Source organism: Amphiura filiformis, chromosome 5 (assembly GCF_039555335.1).
Source record: "Amphiura filiformis chromosome 5, Afil_fr2py, whole genome shotgun sequence".
In the NCBI taxonomy this organism is placed as follows: domain Eukaryota; kingdom Metazoa; phylum Echinodermata; class Ophiuroidea; order Amphilepidida; family Amphiuridae; genus Amphiura; species Amphiura filiformis.
In genome coordinates this window covers 55,417,576-55,438,793 of record NC_092632.1, presented here as the reverse complement: position 1 = coordinate 55,438,793, position 21,218 = coordinate 55,417,576, and the positions used below count along the sequence as shown (strand labels likewise).

The 21,218-nt window shown below is 36.2% G+C and overlaps 1 protein-coding gene across 6 annotated transcripts in view; it reads right to left on the bottom strand.

Annotated features, from left to right (window-relative positions):
• Positions 1-7,738: 7,738 nt before the first annotated feature.
• Positions 7,739-21,218, bottom strand: part of LOC140153397 (hyalin-like) — a 43,147-nt gene continuing 29,667 nt past the window's right edge. For all 6 annotated transcript variants that reach the window (XM_072176144.1, XM_072176141.1, XM_072176142.1 and 3 more), the window contains 15 exons: positions 20,458-20,703; positions 19,627-19,869; positions 18,824-19,069; positions 17,821-18,063; positions 17,133-17,378; positions 15,510-15,749; positions 14,576-14,821; positions 13,580-13,819; positions 12,405-12,647; positions 11,346-11,597; positions 10,996-11,099; positions 9,889-10,120; positions 9,437-9,550; positions 8,269-8,383; positions 7,739-7,865 (listed from right to left, as the gene is read on the bottom strand). In XM_072176144.1, coding sequence (XP_072032245.1) covers positions 8,334-8,383; positions 9,437-9,550; positions 9,889-10,120; positions 10,996-11,099; positions 11,346-11,597; positions 12,405-12,647; positions 13,580-13,819; positions 14,576-14,821; positions 15,510-15,749; positions 17,133-17,378; positions 17,821-18,063; positions 18,824-19,069; positions 19,627-19,869; positions 20,458-20,703 — 2,945 coding nt within the window. In that variant the 3' untranslated portion in view covers positions 7,739-7,865; positions 8,269-8,333. The remainder of the gene's footprint in view (positions 7,866-8,268; positions 8,384-9,436; positions 9,551-9,888; positions 10,121-10,995; positions 11,100-11,345; positions 11,598-12,404; positions 12,648-13,579; positions 13,820-14,575; positions 14,822-15,509; positions 15,750-17,132; positions 17,379-17,820; positions 18,064-18,823; positions 19,070-19,626; positions 19,870-20,457; positions 20,704-21,218) is intronic.

Genomic DNA, 21,218 nt, shown 5'->3' with positions numbered 1-21,218 from the left:
CTCCTTTGATCTGTGAAGTTCACATGTTACAGTTCTACAAGTAGCTATTAACATACATCACAGAGCACAGAGAGTATTGATACTTACCAATGTTAGTTTAGGAGGAAATAAAACAGTAAAATATGTATGTTAATATTTCAATATAGTAAATATTTCTTGATATGAAATACAAAAGGTAAAGTTAAGTTCTACATGCAAACATGTAAAATGGCTTGCAGGTCCAGTGAGGGAGCAAACTCCCTAAGAAATATCAACCATCATTCCAATTAATCTTTGAGTTTATGAAAAGGATATAGGGCACTTCCATAAGCCTTTTTGAAATATGGTGGGCACAAAAGGAGAGGGCGTACTTTGAAGTGAGTAATCTTTTGTCCGGCTGAGAAGCATACAAAAGATTACTCACTTCAAAGTACGCCCTCTCCTTTTGTGCCCGCCATATTTCAAAAAGGCTTATGACCATTGCTGGAAATAGTGAATAGATTTTTTCACCCTGATGTGGCAGTGATGTCAGTGCGCATTTAATCAGGCGCAGCTTCAAATTGCTAGCATTCGCACAAAGCAGTGGCGTACACATGCATGTGCTTAAAGATGCCACATAGATGCGTGCTAGAAACAGCTACCTCATACTCCATTTGGACCATGTCATATTTATATTATTTATATAGTGAAGCCATGAGAGGCAATGTCATATGATTATGATTCATGACCTTTAATTACACTGTACCAATGTATGCTCTGTGACCTCTAAATCCTGGGAATGCTCTTTTTGGTAGGGTTGAGTGAGTCTTTGAAATGCATTTGGCCTAGCTTGCAGTGTCCTAGTAAATTTGGATTTTACATGCTAACACTGCATTACCCTATAGGGTCTTGGCTTGTGTGTCCAATTGATTGGTACTCATCACTTTGCAATGTAAACACATGCCTCTTCATTTTGGGTTCACTTGAAATGACCACAAGTTTATTATACATTGCTACGATTTAGAAGGATCTCATAGTGTATTTGATTGATTGATTGATTGAATGATACCAATTATTATGTTACACCTCATGTTCCTATATACATCTTTAGTCAGTGTCAGGTAGTGACAGGACTTACCTGGGTGACTGATTAATCCTTCCCAATTCCACTCCATCCACATTAGGATTGACTGGTCCACTATCCACCACATGTACACGTGAATCATCTACATTCTCTATATTAATACTAGGCACCTGCAAGTCCCTATGAGAAACAAACTTTGATTTCTTCTCATTCTCTCTCATGGTGAGTAGACAGCAGACAAAACACACCAGGAGTAAGATGAAGATGAAGATGCCAACGACGGTGATGATAATGATAACAAATGTGGTGAATACTGTCACTTCAGAACAAGTCAAGCCAGTGAAGCCATTTCTGCAGCTGTGTGGGAGGGAATCAAGTAGAAATAAACATTAAAACAAATTGTTTTAAACAATCAGGTGAAATGAATTCATGGAAAAAGGGTTTTGCTTGAAAACATTAAACTATAGATGAGTTGACCTTAATGTTCTACAAAGGCAAGGGACTGGTATATTGATATGCTTGAGTGAACCCCGTGCAATCACTGCACTGTTCAATAGCCTCATTGTGATGTGGCGGGAGTTTTAAAAACACGAGCCCTGAACAAAATATGATGCGCGGGCATACTGCCAGGCAAAAAACAAAGAAAATTGTGATGATGCATGCGCATACTGCCAGGCATTGACGTCAGAAGTCAACTCATCTATAGGGATGTAACATTACTTACTCGCATGAACTAACAAGTGCTTCCTTGTTGATGACAGCTATGGTATCCAGGTAGCAGTTACCATCATTATCACAGTAGTTCAATGGGCATACCTCTGTAACAAGAACCAGAAATGATCATGAAATAATCTAACATGAGATGAATTCAAAAAAATTTACATCACCAACACCAATGCTTGACATAATATAGCTTTCCTGCTATTTTTTTTTCAACATAATATTCATACATGCTATATTTTGAACAATGTTAAGATTAGCAACTATTTTAAACTGTTGCGATTTGGTAGTTTACAGCATCTTGCGAATGGTAGTGAACTTTGGCAAAAATTTAATTAATCATTTCATAGCGATTGTGAAAAAGAATTTTTTTGATCAAATATCACAGATATAGTTTTGTAGGTCCTTGATCATACATCCATAAATTCACTACAACACTATTGCCTCATTGATCATCCATCCATAAATTCACTACAACACTACTGCCTCATTGATCATCCATCCATAAATTCACTGCAATGCCTCATTGATCATCCATCCATAAATTCACTACAACACTATTGCCTCATTGATCACCCATCCATAAATTCACAACACTATCGCCTCATTGATCACCATCCATAAATTCACTACAACACTTTCGCCTCGTTGATCACCCATCCATAAATTCATTACAACACTACTGCCTCATTGGTCATCCATCCATAAAGTCACTACAACACTACTGCCTCATTGATCATCCATCCATAAAGTCACTACAACACTACTGCCTCATTGATCATCCATCCATAAATTCACTACAACACTATTGCCTCATTGATCACCCATCCATAAATTCACTACAACACTATTGCCTCATTGATCATCCATCCATAAATTCACTACAACACTACTGCCTCATTGATCATCCATCCATAAATTCATTGGAACACTATTGCCTCATTGATCATCCATCCATAAATTCATTGCAACACTATTGCCTCATTGATCATCCATCCATACATTCACTACAACACTATTGCCTCATTGATCATCCATCCATAAATTCATTGCAACACTATTGCCTCATTGATCATCCATCCATAAATTCATTGCAACACTACTGCCTCATTGATCATCCATCCGTAAATACATTGCAACACTATTGCCTCATTGATCATCCATCCATAAATTCATTGCAACACTACTGCCTCATTGATCATCCATCCATAAATTCATTGCAACACTATTGCCTCATTGATCATCCATCCATAAATTCATTGCAACACTACTGCCTCATTGATCATCCATCCGTAAATTCATTGCAACACTATTGCCTCATTGATCAATCATCCGTAAATTCATTGCAACACTACTGCCTCATTGATCATCCATCCATAAATTCATTGCAACACTACTGCCTCATTGATCATCCATCCATAAATTCATTGCAACACTATTGCCTCATTGATCATCCATCCATAAATTCATTGCAACACTACTGCCTCATTGATCATCCATCCGTAAATTCATTGCAACACTATTGCCTCATTGATCAATCATCCGTAAATTCATTGCAACACTACTGCCTCATTGATCATCCATCCATAAATTCATTGCAACACTATTGCCTCATTGATCATCCATCCATAAATTCATTGCAACACTACTGCCTCATTGATCATCCATCCATAAATTCATTGCAACACTATTGCAAAAAAATTTACATCACCAACACCAATGCTTGACATAATATAGCTTTCCTGCTATTTTTTTTTCAACATAATATTCATACATGCTATATTTTGAACAATGTTAAGATTAGCAACTATTTTAAACTGTTGCGATTTGGTAGTTTACAGCATCTTGCGAATGGTAGTGAACTTTGGCAAAAATTTAATTAATCATTTCATAGCGATTGTGAAAAAGAATTTTTTTGATCAAATATCACAGATATAGTTTTGTAGGTCCTTGATCATACATCCATAAATTCACTACAACACTATTGCCTCATTGATCATCCATCCATAAATTCACTACAACACTACTGCCTCATTGATCATCCATCCATAAATTCACTGCAATGCCTCATTGATCATCCATCCATAAATTCACTACAACACTATTGCCTCATTGATCACCCATCCATAAATTCACAACACTATCGCCTCATTGATCACCATCCATAAATTCACTACAACACTTTCGCCTCGTTGATCACCCATCCATAAATTCATTACAACACTACTGCCTCATTGGTCATCCATCCATAAATTCACTACAACACTACTGCCTCATTGATCATCCATCCATAAAGTCACTACAACACTACTGCCTCATTGATCATCCATCCATAAATTCACTACAACACTATTGCCTCATTGATCACCCATCCATAAATTCACTACAACACTATTGCCTCATTGATCATCCATCCATAAATTCACTACAACACTACTGCCTCATTGATCATCCATCCATAAATTCATTGGAACACTATTGCCTCATTGATCATCCATCCATAAATTCATTGCAACACTATTGCCTCATTGATCATCCATCCATACATTCACTACAACACTATTGCCTCATTGATCATCCATCCATAAATTCATTGCAACACTATTGCCTCATTGATCATCCATCCATAAATTCATTGCAACACTACTGCCTCATTGATCATCCATCCGTAAATACATTGCAACACTATTGCCTCATTGATCATCCATCCATAAATTCATTGCAACACTACTGCCTCATTGATCATCCATCCATAAATTCATTGCAACACTATTGCCTCATTGATCATCCATCCATAAATTCATTGCAACACTACTGCCTCATTGATCATCCATCCGTAAATTCATTGCAACACTATTGCCTCATTGATCAATCATCCGTAAATTCATTGCAACACTACTGCCTCATTGATCATCCATCCATAAATTCATTGCAACACTACTGCCTCATTGATCATCCATCCATAAATTCATTGCAACACTATTGCCTCATTGATCATCCATCCATAAATTCATTGCAACACTACTGCCTCATTGATCATCCATCCGTAAATTCATTGCAACACTATTGCCTCATTGATCAATCATCCGTAAATTCATTGCAACACTACTGCCTCATTGATCATCCATCCATAAATTCATTGCAACACTATTGCCTCATTGATCATCCATCCATAAATTCATTGCAACACTACTGCCTCATTGATCATCCATCCATAAATTCATTGCAACACTATTGCCTCATTGATCATCCATCCATAAATTCACTACAACACTATTGCCTCATTGATCATCCATCCATACATTCACTACAACACTATTGCCTCATTGATCATCCATTCATAAATTCATTGCAACACTATTGCCTCATTGATCAATGATCATCCATCCATAAAGTCATTGCAACACTATTGCCTCATTGATCATCCATCCATAAATTCACTACAACACTACTGCCTCATTGGTCATCCATCTATAAATTCACTATAACACTATTGCCTCATTGATCACCCATCCATAAATTTACTACAACACTATTGCCTCATTGATCATCCATCTAAACACCTCAAAAGAAATAAGTCCCCCTCTGAACATGTCGTCATAACATCGTAAGGTTTCATTTTGTACCAAGAAAACTAACTTTGAAATAATTATATGACTGTTTACTAAGTGCTGTGTGAAAATGAGAGATTTCCATGACTTCAGGGCTGAATGAGCCTAAATTGAAGGCAAAAACTGCCCTTTTCAAAAGTCACAAAGTAGGCCTATGCTTGTCACAAAAGTTGATTCATGGCTTGTTACTAATGGAAAACCCCATATGTTTGAGTGCAGTTTAAAATCCTCACCAAGTGAACATTCACTGTAATGTGTATCGATTCTTGACCATTCAGCCATGCAAATCCCCTTAGTGCAGAGTTCAGCACAGTGAGTTGTAAGATGGTCAGTTCCATTCCTTGTCCCAATACGCCTTGCAGTTAACAAGCATAGGCCTACTTTGTGACTTTTGGAAAGGGCACTTTTTGTCTTCAATTTAGGCTCCTTCAGCCCTGAAGTCATGGAAATCTCTCATTTTCACACAGCACTTAGTAAACAGTCATATAATTATTTCAAAGTTAGTTTTGTTGGTACAAAACGAAACCTTACAATGTTATGACGACATGTTCAGAGGGGGACTTATTTCTTTTGAGATGTTTATAAATTCACAGCAACACTATTGCCTCATTGATCATCCATCCATAAATTCATTGCAACACTACTGCCTCATTGATCATCCATCCATAAATTCACTACAACACAATTGCCTCATTGATCATCCATCCATAAATTCACTACAACACTATTGCCTCATTGATCATCCATCCATAAATTCACTACAACAATACTGCCTCATTGATCATCCATCCATAAATTCACTATAACACTATTGCCTCATTGATCATCCATCCATAAATTCATTGCAAAACTATTGCCTCATTGATCATCCCGCCAATCCATGGTTCTTGTGTTATGTTGTAAAGAGGGCTAAAACAACAACACTTTTGTAAAATGTACATAACTTCATTAACAACAATAAATCAAACAACTTTTCAAAGTATATGATTTGTAGCATAAACTATTGCAAAACATCAAAGTGTTATTTTTCAGTAATATATTGATTAAGATAATGAAAATCAATTTTTTGGCTGCTTCGACCAACAATACACCATGTACCCTTAAATCGATTTATGTATGAGCTTATTGAAATTGCTTAATTTTTTTTCAAACCTGATTTGTTTGGCATATTTATAATGTTTATACATGTTCCAACAGATCAACAGCGCAATTTCGAACATAATGTCGTAATTCGACATTGAGTACCCCAAAGAACTCCATGTTAAATAACCAAATAACATGTGGGGTATCTTTCACTTTACATTTAAATGGATATGAACCTTTCCTGACATTAATTACTAATATTATTTCAGTGTTTTGCAAAAATATTAACAAAATAAGAATTTGAAGGAAATGATACTACATAATGGCTTTAATTATAATTTTTTAGCATATTTAATCCCACAAATCCAAAACTATTATTACTGACACCATGGTACCACCTCAGTCACATCCATAAATACCTTGTGTTTGTTCTAATGATGCTTTCTTCAGGTACATATTAGTATCCGTTATTTCACCATCATTCGCTACATCATCTATTATCTCATCTAGTACCGATTCTTCAGTAATAAAACTATCACCATGGAAATGAACTTGGTAACACACTTGGATATTTGACCCTGGAGTGAAGCTTATAATAGATGATTCAAAGAAATCAGTCATGTCGGAGTACACACTATCAATCTGAAAGAGACAAATGTTTTGACAGCATGTTGGACATGCATCTTGTGATAGGGTCACTTAATCAATCTCCAAATTATAAAGATGCTTAAAAGCTGGTACACCCATATAGCACTCTTTGAACATCTTATTAATCATACACTTCTCCAATGGAGGTTCTTTGTTTTGGTTTGCCTGGGGAAGTGGAATTCAGAAAACTATATCAAATGTCTCAGAAGAAGGACACTATATCTACTTGATACTTTGGTTGCTATCTGTATATTATTTGTTCACTTGGTTGTCATTGTTTGATGTGGAGATATACAATGGATAAGACAGCATTAACCCTAACACCCATAAATACCACAATGAAAACCACTGCGCATAGGTGAATCCCAGGGTATACGATGACGCAATCACCCTAAGTGCTAAATGCCCGGGCAGCGTAACCTGTGTGGCTACCGGTCGGTGATCGTGTGCTTGGCATGCAGGGGCTCTAAGGTTCGGGTTGTTAGGGTTGTGTGTTAGGGTTAATAGTGAATTATGTTTTCATTATGTTTTGCTTGATTGCGTTGTTTGCATAATCACAGCAAAACCTACCTTATCCCCACATCAAACAAATGTAATCTATCTGTACAAATCCAACCCATTGATAATACTCACAGCAGCTTTGACTTGAGTAGCCAATTGTTGGTATCTAGATGTCCTCGCATCTGACAAATCATTCTCGTACAGGACAATGTCACCATTGACACGTTCTAGATCAAAACAGCTGGCAAAGTTCCTTGATCCTGAAATTTAAAATATTGATCAGAAGAATGTCATATTAATGAGTTTTACATGTATATAGCACCCTGCTCTCAGAACAAGTTGAGTCATCTACCTCTTACAACTGCTGCCATGTTTTTTAATTAAACCTTCCTCAAAGTGCTATGAAATGAAAGTGGAGATGAAAACAGCAGCAGAAATTATGAGAATTTTCTCATATTCTAACATCATTTCAACAGGTTCACAAAACAAGTTTGATTACATAAATTACAATTTACCTACTCAATGTTTTCCCAATGCCCATTTTTGATAAATTTGCCATCAACATCCGTCACTATGTAAAACACCTTGGGTTTGACATTCGTCACTATGTAATGCACCCGATGAAATGTAATATCAAGTACAACACATGTGGGAGCTACTTACTGACACAGACATCTATATCTTCATAGTATCCTGCCTGGCATATACATGAATAGCTGCCTTGTGAATTAACACATTGATAATTCTCCACATGGATCCTCTTCACATTCATTCTCATCTGAAAGGAAACATTATTTGAAAAAAAGTTTGTCTAGTTTCAACAATCCTTGATCACCTTTTCATTATTTATTCCTTAATTTATAGCAAACGCTCTCAACTTTATTTATTCCAGGTTCACATGGGGAGGGGGCCAAACACATTTCAAACACATGTGTGAGGGCCAATTACAACTTAGTTTTTTATGAGAGCATTGTGGCCCTGGGCCTTTGACTCTGGTGCAAGAGGGCCTGGATTCAACTCCTACAGGTGGCAATAAATTTGAAAAAAATATCCACCATTACTGCATTTGAATTGTGGGACAGATGCAGTAGATGAAATAGAACTTCAAGCTATTTCCAATCAGGATAATGCCTGGCTGTTTGTACACCCAAATCCCTCCAAAAGGACCCCCAATGGAAATAAAGTTTGTATAGAGGCTTTTTGGGGTTATCCTTAGGGGCCGGGGGTGTGTGGAAATTTTCTGGAATAGCCCAGCCCACAGGCCACCTGTTGAGTTGCTAAACATATTTTCATAACTTCATATTATGCAAGTGTCTTGGAAATCACTTCAGTGGAGTTTGATTCAAAATTTTCATTTACTAATTATGATAGTTTATATTGTTGCAAGTTCCAAACATCTACATACATGCACACGAACGCCCACCCCCACTTGTAAATGCTGCCAAGTGTGGGGGTGTGTGTGTATTCCAACTGGGTAGATTCACACACCCACATTCTAACTGGGGATATTTTTTCACACAAATCTGACAGCAAACGCCATACTGTGGAGGTCACTCAAATCAGAAAATGGTTGGTGGTATACCTCCCTCGATGGCCCAAAGACCCCGTTTTTGAGGTTATCTCCAACTGTGGAGATCCATGGTTGTGAGCAGGCTCCTAAGTTGGTATGTGGCAAAACATACGCACCTCCACAGTTTGAATGCGGTTACAAACGCACCCCTACACATCCAAACATTTAATTCAAAACACGGGTAAAACACAAAATTAAATGACAATGCAAGAGATAATGCTTATATCCCTCACACACTCACATGCAGACAGATTGACTTACCATTACTACATCTGAAACCAGACCATCCACTAGGACATGAACAGTAGAAGTCATTCCTTCCTACTCGTTCACAAGTTCCCCTATCACACGGATCATCACCACATTCACCTGGACCTACAAAAACAAATGGTCAATATAATCTTTAGTGTTGGAGCTACTGAGGACTTTAATTCATTTTCCAATATTCAGAAAAATTTCATTTTTGGTTGGACCACGGTTGATCGGACAAGGACAAGCAAACAAACCTTTTTTTTTTGCCTTACTTTAAAATGATCACACATCATGTAGTTGAATAAAAATAGATCTTTCTAATTATGTGTATGTATGTCAATCCTCTTTCTCAGAGCCATGAAATACTTGTTCTGGCACAAATAATGGGTACATGGTGTTAGTCCGATCCACCACTAGTCTGACAACACAAAATTCCCTATACAGATATATTGACCACTCACCAACAAGGAAAGATGATTGTACTACTCTATTCCCACTTGTAAATGCTCCACTGCTGGACAAATCATCATCAAATGCATCTTCTATCCTAGCTGTAGAATATGATGAATCTTGTGTCATATGTAGGGTGAATTCCACGGCAGCAATGCCAAGTGAGTTACTTATTGCGAGTATTGAGTCATCCACACCAACAAATTTGTCACCTATTGTGGTGCTTCTCAGGTATGTGTCCAGCTGTTGAAACATTTAGAAATTATGTCAAATGGGCTATTCCATTTAATATCCACACTACCCCTGTGGAAGATTTAGCTTAAAGTCTTCCACAGAGGGAGTATGAGTTTTGATTAGAATAGATAAATTGGGTAACTTCCATTTGAAATACTCACTCCAGTTGTGGAAGATATAGGAAAAGCCATAATACAGAGGGAGTATGGGTTTCAAAATAAATAACCCTGACCAATTACATTTGAAAAACATACTCCCCCTGTAGTAGATATTTCAAAAATCTTCCACAGGGGTAGTGTGGATTTCAACTGGAATAGCCCAATGAGGCTTTGATGCACAGAATATACACATGTGATATAATGATCAGGCAAATAAGTCACTACAAGTGGTTTTAACAGAGAAGCCTAAAGAAAAATATACTACCAGTACCAGGTATTTTGTTGGAATTTAAGCATAATGTAACCTATAGAAAGGGCAAAAATGTTTAGAAGTAAAGATTTATACTGATTTGCTTGATCTCACAAACATTTAGAATAACTGCAGATTAGCCTGTGCACCTTCAACTCTAACATGATGCATAGGATATGGGCCCCTCAAACCAGTCTATATGGCATTATAGGGTTAAGGATAGACACAAAAAGTATATCTACCAACAAACATACAAAAACATGATATCAGCCTTTTAAATGGCACCTGCATGATGCTCCAAAAATAAAAATAAAGGGAAAGGCATGCATGACAAACCCTGTGTCCACTAACTCTTAAACATTTTGGATTTTCCAAAAATGTTTAACACTGTATGCCTTCCCTGGACCCAAACCAGCCAAATTCAGGTGTTAGGTTTAAGAAATAGTGTTTATTATTGGCAATATGTATATACTTACATCACTTGTGACCTCCTCTTGCAAGACATCCTCATCAGAATTTGAACTAATAGTATTGCCGCCAATTCTGTCTAGAGATACTGAACTGTTGTATGACAACGTACCTGAAAACACATAGAATTTTGCAAATTATAATCAATCTTTGCATAAGGTAAGCTAATTGTATTTATACTGCAAAAAATTATGACAAAATCATTGTCTAACATTACTGTTCATGTTTGTTTCTTTTTTGTTTACTTTGTTTTGTTTGTGTTCTTGTTTTCGATGTTAATCAGGTGATTGCACGACATCAATAAAGATGTGAAAAATGAAAGATGAACAGTATTAGATAAAAATTAAATCAATCTTACTCAAAGGTATAAGCAGTCGAACTGAGAACAAACATGTGACACTATTGCGAGCACTATCTTGTGCCACATAGAGGACGATAGACTCCCCCTCAGGAAACGAATCTCCAGGAGTATTGGTGCTTGATATCTCCACATCGCCCAAGTTATCTGTAGCTACTGGTATCATCCACCACACTCTTGCAGATTTGCTGGAGTCTACTATATGCAGGGATATGTCTGATGGACAGTTAATGATAACTGGATCCTCAAGATCTGATGTGAAAAAAAGAATGGCACAAGTTGACGTCAATAACATTACAAAAGTAAAAAGTAGGAAACTACCGTGAAGTATATAAAATTGGGCGAGCTTTCGACCATAGGCCTTTTCATAGCCATGACTATGACCATGACTATGACTATGACTATGAAAAAGGCCTATGGCCGAAAGCTTGCCCAATTTTATATACTTTACGGTAGTTTCCTACTTTTTACTTTTGTATTCATCATCACACTGCCGACGCAGCTTTTTACTGTCAATAACATTATTTGAGTAGTTGTATGGCAGGAACAAACATTCATTTAAACTACTTTTACAACGGATTTGTGCCAAAAATTGGGATTTGAAACATACAATAAAACCTTACACAAAATTAAACAAGTTTTTCTAATATATAATATAAAAAATACCCACAATGCAATATATTTGATGTGACAGAAACAATTTGAAACATATCATAAAATCTCAAACAAAACTTTTTTTTCTAATATGTGACATGATCAAGGGGAATGAGTCACATGTCGGCAATTTTCAATTAGAAGTTTTTTACATCATTTTCTGGCAGTTTATAAATACTACATTTTGATGCAAACCCCATCAAAATCAGACATCTGGTTACCGAGTTATGAGCAATTTATCAATGACTGAAAACAATATAAAACAAAAAAGAATTTGAACACTTTTTTGCCAATATCTCAAAAACAATATTAGCGATATTCGACTCATTCCTCTTGATCATGTCACATATATAATATAAATCATAAAATACCCATAATATATTTTTAGCAATAATGCAGCCTTACCTGACACTGATACATCAAATGAGCAAGTAGCTGAGAGCCCATCACTATCTATAGCATTATAGATAACAGTAGTTGTCCCCACACTAAATGTGCTGCCTGAATCATAGTTTGATGTTACTGTAGGCCCCCCTAATTCATCTGTTGCGATGATTGTATCCCAGCTGACAATGGCTTCATCTTCCCCAGGATCTGTTTCAACAAATATAGCTGATGGGCAGTTGCTGAAGACTGGGTAACCCAATTCTGTGGAAGAGAGTAGTATGTGCATAATGAGTTCAAATGTTGGGAAAATGGATTTTGACATTTGTTTCTTCACACAACTTTGTTTGCTTAATTGGGGACTTTTCCCGGACCCCTTGAGGTCCCTGGTTGTCAAAAATCACATAGCTATCATCAGAAGGACTTCAACCCAAGATAGGCTAAGCTGATCAAATATTCCAAAATGTCTCCTATATGCCAGAAAAACACTAACACCGCACAGACGCTTTCAAATTAAAGTTTAGAGACAATTTATAATAAAATCACAGGTCATCACACATCTGCTGGGTGCAGCACTTATGCTAGTTGTGCTTTGCGTATCCAGGCTAGTGCTTCTTGATTGTTTATATACGCACCTGGTGTACACAACCTGGTTTTCCAAAAATATCTAATTAGAATAAATGATACAAATTTTAGTTTTTACCATCCTCTACCATGTGATAGATGACAGGCAGGTCCAATATTTTGAGTAGTGGCAGCCGGTATCCACTATGATCAAAACCTGCCTGTCGTTTATCATAGGTAGATAGAAAAAACAAAAAATTCCTATCATTTATGCTCATTCTTAGTCAGTTAAATATTATTTTAATAATTGTAAGCTATTTTTTAAGCAAAAACTAAGTTACCGTCATAAAAACTCCCCTTATTATAAAATGAACGAAACTTTTTTACAACTTCACGAATTCTGTTGCGCGCACTGCTAGTCTATGCATACAACTTGATACATACGCGCACCTATACAAGCGTGTTACAAGTTATCAACACTCATGATGACATGGGGTCATCTACGGCCTGATAGACGGAACCCGAAATCATGCGATTGTCCAATCAGATTATGTTTCTACGAAATAGACCACTCCCACTGACTAAGAATGTTGATTTGAAAAGGTCTATAGCCACATTAATATAAGACTTACCCCTGACTATAATATTAACAGCACACATGGCTTGGTTATTAAACCCATCAACAGCTAAATATCCAATAGATGTAGTCCCAATAGAAAATTCATCCCCAGGGGAAGCATTACCAGTGACTGTCACCTCACCAGAGTTATCGGTAGCTGTTGGTGGTGTCCAGTATGCCCTGACAGTTGTTTGGCCTGGATCCGCTGTGACAGTTACATCATCACAACCACTTATGGTTGGATCCTCACTGTCTGTAGAAACAGTAAAATAATATAATTTGCTTGTTTTTAACACCATATATCAGAATTGTTTCATACATTTGTAGTAAAACAGCTAGTGCACTGCACCTAGGGTGCTACTTAAATATGAAAGTGAGGTCCTGATTGGCTACCCCGGTTAGCTGGTAAGCAATCAATATCAGCATAAAATTTCCAATGCATTGTGGGACAGTTTTGGTACAGTTGAACTCTTTTGCGCTTTATAAGATATTGTTTAAAATGTTTAACTAATTGTTTTTAAACATTGTAATTAATGCTAAAATATATTTTGTTTTGTAATTTTAGTAAAATATTTTAAACAATATTTTGCACAAAAAGCAATTTTCCATCAGAGTTCATCAGTACCAAAAGCATCCCACAATGCATTGCAAATTTGTAACACTAATATCGTTTACTGAACCATGTCATGGCAGCTCCTTCACTGAATATGCAAGGTCACAGCGTAACCTTAGCGTGATAATTAATGCACAAGCATTAGTAAGTGTGAAAGGACTATCCAAATGCCCGTAGAGAAGATATACATTGGTAATATCCTTTATTTAGTGGTTTGTTACATTTCTTCAGCCACATGGATCATATATCACATAGATGTTAATGCTACTTTTTGAACTTTATCTACTTCACCATCACTAAACTACTCAACTTCTTCTTGCATTCATAGTTCATAAAGAGATAAAACAATTGGTCAAAAACCCATTTCATACAAAAGAATCAACCAAATAAACTTACCAATAACATTGACTTGGAACGTGTACACATCAGTTAGTCCTTGAGAATCAATAGCTGTGATACTGACCATGGTAGAACCAATGGGGAACATTGCTCCGGCTTCATGACTGGCAGTAATCGTTGGCACACTTCTATCATCTGTAGCTGTAGGCTGGTCCCATGTCACCACAGCACCAGGTTGCCCTGGATCATTTAGCACAGAATGTGTGGAAGGTGGCAGGTTGGACAGTAGTGGTGGGGTGTCCTCTGTAGGATGATGAATGACCAAAACAATTTTTGGAGTAATTTGCTTAAACTTGTTGAAACAGATTCATAAGGCTAACAAAACAATTATGTCTCAAAGCTTGCAAATATATTTAAAATCCACTGCGGAATACATTTTTCCCCTTTGATGAAATTTGATGTAACTGCCCTAGATGGTACCGTCAGTCAATTTTTGTGATGGAATTTTCCACAAACAAAAACTGGGGAACTGATTCTGCACAGTTATGTCCTAGTTACGGCAATATTGTAACATTTGCTGGAGGGTTCCCTCAATATTTTTCAAATTTCTGATTTTTACAAGATTGTAATATACTTTAATAAACTATCATATCCTGCAAAAAAATCAAGGCTTTAGGTATTTGTGACAAAATCCAGAAAAAAAAGTTTTTAATAAAACACAGTACGTACATGACATACAGGTAGTCATAACACATCAAAAGGATCGATCTCAGTCACACTTGACGGTGTGATGCGCATTGGTGACATAGGTACTGGAGCTAAATAGGCAGTTTCTTTGTTTGCTTAGATTGTTTGGCTCAAAATTGATGTTGTTGATGTTTTCTAAATTGTTTTCATTTTGCTGCTGAATGGATGGATGGACCGAAAGACAGACGGATGAATACAATAAATCAATAAACTACAAACATAAAAGAAAGAAATTCATACACACCTCTCACCGACAAAACAAAGGTACATGACACTTGATTATTATAGTCATCAATGGCTATGTAAGTAACAAGATGCACCCCAATAGGAAACTCATCTCCAGAGTCATTATTACTAATCACATTTACACTGCCAGAGTTATCTGTAGCTGTTGGTGCTGTCCATGTTACTGTATTGACACTATTGGCTGGAGCATAGGCACTGACAGGACTTGGACAGTTTTCAATGGTAGGTGCTTCATTATCTGTGATAGTAAGAAATAGTAACAAAAGTAATATCTTTATATCTCTTTCAATAACTGAACATACAAATTCTCTCACATTACTTAGATGGTTTATAGCATGTGATGCATAAATTAAGGAAATGGAGTCTTGATTGGCCTAAAATTTGATTGATGCAACAGGCTGAAAAGGTTAGGTTTGGCTACTTAGCTTTTATTGTTCTTCCTTTTTTCAATTAAACTATTTCGGTCCAGAATTAAAAGTGCCAAGAGTTTATGCTAAGACTGTAATGTATAGAAGAGCGAGTGTGTGTCTAGCTTCAGTATCAAGTCAATTCGCCGTAGAAGTGATGTAATTAATCGGATTAACTATCATAGCAATAGATGAATACAATTTTGAATATATGCCCTGCACTAAAACGTTCACGCGGTACCTATGTGTTGAATCATAGATGTCGAAGAAAGGCTGATCACTCGCACCTGTAAGATTAGTATTTTGAAAAGAGCGGTATTGTATTCATCTATGTTTGCAGACATACACAGGTGATTAGTGCAATCTGCTTGTAGTATAGAGCGATTTACTAAAAATTGTATTCATCTATTGCTATGGTAGGTAATCCGATTATTACTTCACTTCTACAGTGAATTGACTGTTTTAAGAAGTCACTGAAGACTTTCTTGTTCACTCAGGATTTCCACTGACGTTGTATTTGCATGCATTTTAATACCTTAATTGCTTTTAGAATTTCTGTGATCCAATGAAGAGACTTACATTGTTGTTTCTTCTTTATTGTTTTATGTGTAGTTTATTTAATAGGTATAATCTTACTATGTTTGTAATTATTTTTCTTGCTGCTGTTTTTGCTATATATGTGGTGCACCATTTATCTGAATATCATTTACTGGTTAAATTATTTTACTATGTATCTTAGAGGCTGTTTTGGCATTTTGCGTACTATAAGGGTCTTGTTATTATAGAAAATACTCATTATGAGAGGAACTACATGCAGAAGAGAGTCATTTGGAGAACCATTGGCGAATTCTGACTGGACAAGTCGACCAAAACAAGCATTACAGTCATTACTATTTAGAAAATAGCCAAACGATATTTGAGAATTAAAAACACATAAAAAAATAACAAATAATGGAAGAAAATTGCCCTCCCCATTGTTTCTGGCTGAAATTGAAAATTCAACATTTTGGTTGGCAGATATTTAAGGTCAAATGGGTTAAAAAAACCCAATATTTTTAAGCCTTTTCTATTGTTATTAATTTTTAATGTGTGTCTATACAACACACACTATAACAAAATATGTAAATCTCACAACTCTCTACAAAGCAAATTTGAGTTAATGTCAAAGTAATGCCCCTATTTTGATCAACTTGTAAATAATACATGGATCCTACCTATAATTCTGACAGTAAAATCTTGTTCTGTAACCAGTCCATAGCTATCCACTGCTGTATAGGTGACAGTGGTTTCACCGATAGGGAATGTATCTCCTGATTGATGACTTGTCACCACGGTAGGCGCAGTATTCCCTGAGTAGGATACGGTAGGCTCTGTCCACGTCACAATACCGGTCCCTAAGCCTGGAGAATTATTGGCGAGTCTGACGCTTGGGAAGTTGACAAAAGCTGGAGGTTGTCTTTCTAGATTTTGTTTAATCGAAAAGAAACAAAAAGATTGATATCACATTTGGTATTTGATAACTGAATTTGCATATGTGTTATAAAAGTAACATGGTAAAACACACATAACAATATGATATGTACCAGCACAAGTAAATGAGATGAATGTTGCCAATACAAATTTGTACAGGTGGGAGGAAAAACTTCTTTAATTTTGTCTTTCTTCCTTCAAAACACATACCTTGATGTCTCTACTTTCATACCAAATACTTGAAAAACTGACGATACAGTGTTTTTAAATGAATTTTGTGACACATATATCATATAGGAAATCTTTCAGTTTGCACTGAACATTGTGACTTAACCATTCTTCTGAAGTGCAGAGTCTCAAATTTGCCAAGATCATTTTAATACAACTCATTTACTTTGTGTGTGTGTTAATGTAAAATATAAATCAACATACCTGTAACAATGATGACAAAGGTACAGTCATCAAAATTTCCAGCTGGATCCGTCGCCACATAAACCACCTCTTTAGACCCAATTTGAAATTCACGAGGGGTGTTATAGTTAGAGATTAGTGATACAATCATGTCGTTATCTGTTGCTGTAGGCGGCGTCCATGTCACTGTGGCAGATGTTAAACCAGGAGCTACATAGACTGTGATATCTGAAGGACAATTTATTATCTGGGGATTCTCTTCATCTGTGGAAAAGGGAAAAAAATGTAAAATCAGTAATCACTGACTACTCAAATTACATTAACTCTAAATTTCCCACTCCAGTGGTGTGAGCGACAATATACATATGAAAATGATAAAAAGATGAAAACAGAAAGAAAATACTGCTCTCCAAATTTGAGCGAATATGCAAAAAAGCAGATCATCAAAAAAAATTTCAATATTGCTGAATCAGCTTTTTGAATCAGCTGAAAAGCTGAATGAACTCTCACACCTGAGCCAATGAATTTATCTTTATTCTTTTTTATCAAGTATGTATGTTTAATTTACTAATTTCATGGTTTTTACATCAGCCTATTAAATAACATTTTCATCTATTTCTCCACAAGATTTGAAAAACAAGAAAAACTGAAAATTATTGTATCCTGAAAAAATGCACACTTTTTAAATAACACATGGCTATCATGGAAGGAACTTAAGACCAATGAATTTGTTAGAAACCAAACTGGCCACATTTCTATACGAGACGGTGACAACATTGAGAAGATAATTATGCAAGGTCACACGGAAGGCAGTCGTAGAAGAGGTAGACAGAAGCTTAGATGGACAGATGGAATTAGACAATCAACAGATCTTTCTCTCGTCGCAGCTCACCGTCTGGGACAAGACAGAAGCTGCTGACTCAACAGGGTCACAAAAGGTCAGCCATGACCCATAGGACGATGACGGTTTGACACATGTACCAAACTGGCCATTCAGTTTTGAATGTAACAGAATTGTCCTTACCGATCACTCGGATTATGAATTCATCTGTTGTGACCACACCAAAACTATCCTCCGCTCTGTAGGTTACTGTAGTTGCACCAAGAGTGAACACATCACCTGGTTCATAGTTAGATGTCACTATGGGTGCTGGCTCAAAGGTATAAGTGACAGATGGTACTGTCCATGTTACAATTGCTGTGGGTTGTCCAGGAGAAGTATTTACAACTTGGTCTGCTGGGAAGTTCACAAAGGTTGGGGCTTGAGTTTCTGTAAGGATACAAAAAGTGATCGAGATACAAATTCTAATTACTTAGGAAGAGAGAAGTTTGTAACATTTTTTGTTCATATTTCACATATTTTAAAGAAACTGGGAAAAGGCAGAATTCGATCTGGTTTAAAAAACTGCAATGGCCAACTGATAAAAGCAGTCCTGTGTCATAACCTCTAGTTTAAACAACTGCAAAGGCCAATTTTTAGCAATACATGTAAAACTTTAAATATACTCATATTCAGATGAAGTTATCATGAATAACATTTGAGCCATTCTGAGACTTAACAGCATCCTTGCTCTTGTTTTAGATTTATGACCAAAAACTCAATTTTCATATCTGGACTCACATGCATACTTTTGATGTCCCCACACACAAATGTTATATTGCTGTGTTTATTAGGCCTAATTGTATATTAATATATTAAAATGATGATTTTATTGATATTATACAAGAAAAGAACCTAAAGGTGAATTTACAACTTTGATATTTTAAAAATGTAGTCATAAAAACAATATGAATTTTACAGAGTTATTACAAAAAAAATATTCATACCTATAATGGTAACTTGGAAAGAACATTCTGCAGTATTCCCAGAAGGGTCTGTTGTAACATATACAACACTGAAACCTCCAACAGCAAATGTAGCAGGGCTGTCATAGTTGGACACAAGTGATGTTATTGCATCATTATCTGTTGCTGTTGGAGCTGTCCATGTCACAGTGGTAGATGATGATCCGGATGCAACAAAAGATGTGATGTCATTCGGACAACTGGTTATCTCTGGATTCTGTGTATCTGCAGATGATAAGAAATACGGTTTTTTTATTACAATAAAGTAAAGATATTACATTTTCTGAAATGGTGAATTTACTGATGTATAAACAATGATGTAATGATTAGAATAATATCATGATTGTGACTTGGTCATCATGTAATAGACTTATCTTTAAAGAATATATTATAAAGCTGATTTTACCAAATCTTGTTTACATATGCCATGCTAAGGTTGGTTTGTTCAATCAATCTTTATTAACACAGCAAGCAAATTACATGCATACAAGCAGGCAAAAGAACAAAGATTGAATACAAATGCCCACACCATGTACCAGGCTCAGCTAAGCTGACCCAAATATGGTGCAGAGCTGCACGACACAACAACAAATAAAAAACATTATATATGCCTAACAAGACCATACTGAAATTGGTGAAATTACTTGATACTTGGTAACAACTACACCACCATCTGGTCTAGTTATGCAACCAGGGTAAGAGGTCATCTTTAAGCCACATTAATGAAGGTCACATGGCTTATAATTTATATATTAATACATCCTTGACCCATTAAAGTGTCTTCTTTAAAACATGATATAAGTATAATCCTACCTAAAACCCTGACATTGAATTCATCTGTTGTGACGCCACCAAGACTATCCTCCGCTCTGTATGTTACTGTAGTAATACCGATAGGGAACACATCACCCGGTTCATAGTTAGAAGTCACAATGGGTGCTGGCTGAAATGGATAGGTAACAGATGGTTCTGCCCATGTCACAACTGCTGTAGCTTGTCCAGTGGCAGCATTCACTGTCTGATCAGTGGGGAAGTTAACAAATACTGGTAGCTGTGTCTCTGTCAACATTCAAAACACATTCAATTAACATCACTTTATTTTTATGAACCTACCTTTTGTAAACAACATAGAGTAGAGAATTAAAAAGAATTCTCAAAAACTGCAAATGTGTGCACCTTGTCAACTTTCATATAAAGTGTAGTTTTTTCAGTGTTCATGCTCATATTTGATATGCGATCAAGCAAAATCAGTCGGAACTCAGAAAAATTAAATTTTCAGTTTCTTATAGGATAGTAAAAAGCATTTACAAAGCTGGATTTTGCAGAAAACCCCATTGAAATTGAACAACCAGTTCCAAAGATATGAAGGAAATATTTCTTTTGTTTGGCTATACCTCAAAATCAATATTTGCGAGTTCTGACTAATTTTGCTTGATCGCATCACATATGATGACAGGTGAGATTGAGCAGATACAATTATGGTATGATGATCTCTTTACCAATGCATCATTAACACTCAAGTCGTCATTATGCTGATTGTATAGTCTTTCTCCTTTCCATTTTGTATATTTTGC